We start from the raw sequence: 5,431 nt of genomic DNA, 5'->3' as shown, positions 1-5,431 counted from the left end.
ATCCGTGCCTCGCATACTTCACGCTCACACAAGTTTTTGCTTGCCTTGCACTCTGCCATACATACTTACATGTGTGTCCCTAAACAGTATTTGTTGTTATAGCGGCAACAGAAATACATGATCTGTGAAAATTTCAACTCTCTAACTATCACGGTTCATGAGATACAGCCTGGTGACAGACGGACGGACGGGCGGACAGTGGAGCGAAAACAATAGGGTCCCGTTTTACCCTTTGGGTACGGAACCCTAAAAATTGTGTTTTTGTTTATCTGAATACTTAGTGATTCATTAACAGAACTGTTTTATCTTATCAATTATGGATCGGCTACTACTTATACACTGACTAAGCGGATTTTGTACATAATCAAGAGTAACAATTCATCATACGCTAACAATGTGAGTGATTTAATTTATTATTTCTAACCAATTCTTTCTTTTTTAACCCCCGACGCAAAAACGACGGGGTGTTATTTTATTTATTTATCCTTTAAGAAGACAATATGATTTGTAGTAAAGTGCGAGCTGCCTCTGCGAAGGCTTCATTTCCAAGCGATCATCTGAACTGTTTTATAGTAATGCCGTAAATTTTCAGCATGAAGAGCTGTATCCTGGTCGCGCTGTTAGCGGCACTGGCGAGCTGCGTGCACGCGGCGGCCGTGCCGACTAACGCGCCCACCGTCGTCGGCGCCGTGCAGCCTGGAGACTGGCTCATGACATTGTGAGTAGCGTCAGTAGCGTGCACCCTCGGCCGAGAGACTGGCTCGAGGTGAGGTGAGTAGAGTGCACACCCGGCCGGGAGACTGGCTCGAGGTGATGTGAGTAGAGTGCACAGCCAGCCAGGACACTGACTCGAGGTGAGGTGAGCCTGAGTCCCGCCTACACTCCACTAGGGTTGCTCGCGGACTAACCGGCTGCTTCAAAGGTGTTAAACAGTCGTATCCTAACAGTATGATACTGTAGCTATCACTCTTCTTGTGAGGACCTGGTTAATAGACAAGTAGAAGCAGAGGTAGATGGTATCTGTATTACGTTCACAGTGTATTGTTTTAGTTCATGTGATATTGGACAGCTACTTACAATATAGAGCGGTGAGTACATAATATCGGGAATGTTTGGCGGACTGATGGTACATACTGTATGTTTCAGAGGGACTACCACGAGTGTAGCACAGCCGGATTATGTGATCACGAAGAGGCTGCGCTACACGCTGGGCAGCATGTACCAGGTGAACGCCGTCATCATCACGGAGCAGGGCGTGCCGCAGGGGGGGGCGCCGGCCTTCGTTGGCGGACTGGGCACCAACGACATCACCGTCGTGCTGGTGTCGGCACGCGGCCGCGGCTTGCACTACCGCATCGAGCTGTGGGGATACGACACCACCGGCGCCGACCTCGGACCCGACAGACCACAAATCACAATTGCCGAATTCTAAATCCTAACTAGTAGCAGTAAAGTTTATCGTCATATATAAACGTTGTATTATTTTAATTTAAATTACTAGTTTCAACCGCTTTCTGAGGAAACCTATTCTCTATATGATATTCTTGTGATAGGTAAGTATTACAATTACTTACTGCCATATTTCATCAAATTACATTGAATAGTGTTTGCGTCGGTACGAGGAAAACGAGCCTATATCCATATACATCAGTGTGATAACTATAGGATACCTAAACACCTAAATGATAATGATATTTATTTTGCTAATCGATTGAAATCAAGCTTGTAAATGCCAAAATATTATATACTATCAAGTGATTATCTACTAATCCATTATACTTATCTTAAATTAGATTTGCGGTGACAACTGACACGCTCCGGTACGAGTGTACAAGTGTTTTGACAGAACAAAAACTTTTTGTACAATCCACTGCAAGCTATCTCGAAACAAATTTCATCAAAAACGCGATTTGCACAACATGACCTTGAGGCAAAGTTTACCTGCCCTGTACACACCGGGTGGGTGGGCAGGGGATTTTTTGACGTTTCGTATAAGATATCGTAACGCGAGTGGTGTCAAAAGAAGCGTCTCGGCGAGAGCTATCCAGTGGTATATGTATTATAGGAAAGTATCAAAGTTTTGGTTGAAAAACTGATTTTACCTAAAAGTGCTACAAGTGTCAAAAATACACACAGAATAGCGTTTGGTTTAGTATTAATAAGTATAGGATTAGTAAATTATAGGATAGTTATTTTGGAAATATATTCAATGTACAGAATTGACCTCTCCACCAGATTTATTATAAGTATAGATAGATATTGAAACGATTGTTTAACAGATATTGAAAAAATAAATCCATCCATCATCCATTCCATCTGCCTAGCCTTTTCCCAACTACTTTGGGGTTCAGGTTCAGGTTAGACTGGATGCCGATCCAGTCTAACCTGATGTTCCGGTTAACCAAGCGATTTATAATTATGTGTATTTTGTAAAGTTCGATTTAAATTAAGAAGTAAATTACAACTGTTTACATTTTCTGATTATCATCTTAAAATCATTTAACAAGCTTTTACTGAAATATACCCATCAACACAAACACTGTTATTCAATCATCTGCTTTCAAGCGAATATCAGCTTCTTAACATCGACTTTAAGGTTGCAAATTGCTTGTAAATAAATTCAAGAATTCACAACCGGTGTGACTGACTGCACAAAACGGAGAACTCTAAGAAAATTAATCATATAAGCTTCTTATACGGAATTCCGTGGAGTCTTAAGTCTTCATTTGAGTTGAAGGCATTTATATAGCACTTGGTTTTACCCGCAAACTTGGATAACTGTGAAATAAATTTGTTTTAAGTTTTATGTTTGGATTTCACTTAAATAGTATTAAGTTGTTTATGTAAATTGTATTAATAGAGAATATAAAGGAACAGCAAATGTTAAGAAAGAACAAACATATTGTCAAATAGGCCTTCATAGGCTGAAATGAAAACTCAGGCTAGCTGCAAGGTTTCAAAACGTGGGTCCCATGAAGAAGAGCTGAGATGAAACTATGGGGACCCATTTTCAAAAATGGGATTCACAAAGTCTGAGACTAGAGAATGTTAATGGGCTTAAAATATTACTTGTACTCAGACGGTACACCTGCTTGGAATAAGCCAGTGCCATTATTATTCAAAATTGACGCTTCATAAACACCACAATAATTATAAAGAAAACCAATCTCAATTTTCAAACAAAAATATCAAAGGTGCAAATCCCACCAAATCTTGATTAATATAACGCAATAAAAAGATCGCAATCCATCAAGCAAAGACGATTATTAGGAAAGGAAAAAAAAGTTAAGAAAAAAAAATACCAACTCTTCAAACGGCGTATGTGTACAAAGGGAAAAAAAACTCAACTTAAACTTCAAAGGTTTTCCTTGGAAATTGAGTAAGGATTTTTTGTTACAACAAAGGGATTCGATTATAGGTGAAGGAAGCGGCCTCAACACTTGTGTGCCCGAATGTACTGGGACAGGCGCGAACAGTTTTATTGAATGGCGTTTATTTTGGCTGTGTTCAGATTTAGGTAAGTGAACGTTTTAGGTAAGTGTGGCTTTGTACTCAGTTTTTTCGTTCATTTGGTAATTATTTCCTCTTGTTTTGTCTTACCAACATATAAATCAGATAGGTAAAAAAATATAAGACCTAAATACCTAAGTACTCCGAGCAAGATACATAGGATAATTAAGCACCACATTTCGATTTTTTATTGTGTCAATAAAAAATGGTAATTATTTTTTTTTTTACTTTTCGTCCAAGCAAAAATAAAGTCTTCTGAAAAAATATTTATAAGATGCAAGCATTGCCATTTTCCTTTTTTATCCATCTTACAAACAAATACTTACTTACTACTAATACTTATAAATATTCCATCAAAGTATAAAACTTACGTAACCAACTCCACATCACACATACCTTTCGTTAATTATTACCAAAAACAAGAGCAAAAGGGGAATTTGTCTAACAAATTCTGACCTTACCTAGTAGGTGCAATATTTCTTGCACAACACGTATGTTCCCCAGAGATGCATAACGCGGTTTTCGTGGCCCCATGCAATTTACATGTTAAATTTCTTACACGTGAACTTTTTAGAAGAATTTTAGAAATTTATTTTAAGGTAGCCTTCTAGTTTTAATGTAATAAAAAGGTGAATTTTATATAGAGGTGGTTTTCAGAAAGTGGAAACCTATACTTTATTAAACATTATAAAGGTATGAATCTTTTTCATGAACTCTAAACTCAAAAATGCTTATCCAGATAAAGCTGATAAATAGAAAGAAACAAAGAAAATAAATTAAAAAAAAAGTCATTTAAAATTAGACATATACAGAAATAATAATAGAAGGGGAAAATATGCGTCTTAAAGAGCGCAATACGGCCCCCGCTCAGCATAATGGTGCGACCCGGAACTAGACTGAGTCCCAGCTCTGGTTATAAATCAGCACTTTTCGAACCCCAATCACCCATATAAAGGTCAAAACTGCTTGAAAATTCGAACTGACCGCTTCTAGTGGGCCACACACTAATAGAGGGTTTAAAATAAGGTTTACGAGTGATATATTTTATTACACTTAATATCTTATTGACTTACTAACTAAATCTGAAAATCTCAATCATTAGCCAAAAACCTGGCCTGAAATATTCTTACAAGGAAAATAGAACCCAAAAACATTGTTCTACAAAATAAATCCCTAAGAAAAACTTAACAAAACAGAATGTAGTATCAGTTTCTTTGTCTCCAACGCGTGTTATAAGTCTATTGAGGAAAACGGATTAAGGTGTGTTCGAGACGATCCTTGTGGGCTTATGTCAGTACTTATTTAGCCTTTACGCTTTGTGATCGAACGACTTTACAACCTTCCTTCAAGTGTTTTTTAGCCTTTCAATACTGAGGTCCTTTTCATCAATGTTGCCTGTTAATGTGTTTGTAGATTCTTTTCATAGGTAATTTGTGTAACATATAGATGTTGCCGTTGTAGTTCCCAGTTTGACCTCATATCCATACTGTTAATGTAATACAGGATAAACAACACGTCATAATAAAATAACTATCTATACAACAAAGTTTCTTGTAAACCCCTTAAGTAATACTAAACCCATTTTACAACATAACCCTGGGGATTATTATGTTTACGTTATAATATAACCGCATAAAAATCCCCATAAACCCATGGCTTTTAAAAAATAAAAACCAAAACTTTGTACCGTAATATTGTGCAGATTTGCACGTAAGTTACCAGGGAGTAAGGTCGTAAACAGCTCGTCAGAGGGAAGGTAATAAAGGACCCTGAAATTCCTCCTCAAAGCCCAAAGTGTATGTAAGGGAAAAATCTCTAGGAATTTTCCGCGGAACATTTCTCTACTATGTGGAATTCGATTAATTTGCCAGCACTTAAGATTTAAAACCGCTGGAACCTCTATCGGGTCTCTTGTTTGTTT

At 37.7% G+C, this 5,431-nt stretch overlaps 1 protein-coding gene across 1 annotated transcript; it reads left to right on the top strand.

The window, feature by feature from the left end:
• The first annotated feature begins 297 nt into the window (after nt 1-297).
• LOC124640200 lies at nt 298-1,472 on the top strand. The gene is made up of 3 exons (XM_047177870.1): nt 298-396; nt 593-718; nt 1,147-1,472. Exons 2-3 carry the CDS (start codon nt 594-596, stop codon nt 1,430-1,432), a joined length of 411 nt encoding a protein of 136 aa, XP_047033826.1. The 5' UTR covers nt 298-396; nt 593; the 3' UTR covers nt 1,433-1,472.
• Nucleotides 1,473-5,431: the final 3,959 nt, after the last annotated feature.

The sequence above is a fragment of the Helicoverpa zea genome, chromosome 2 (assembly GCF_022581195.2).
Source record: "Helicoverpa zea isolate HzStark_Cry1AcR chromosome 2, ilHelZeax1.1, whole genome shotgun sequence".
Taxonomy (NCBI): Eukaryota; Metazoa; Arthropoda; class Insecta; order Lepidoptera; family Noctuidae; genus Helicoverpa; species Helicoverpa zea.
The sequence above is the reverse complement of the archived record's forward strand: the minus strand, read 5'-3'. Positions and strand labels throughout refer to the sequence as shown.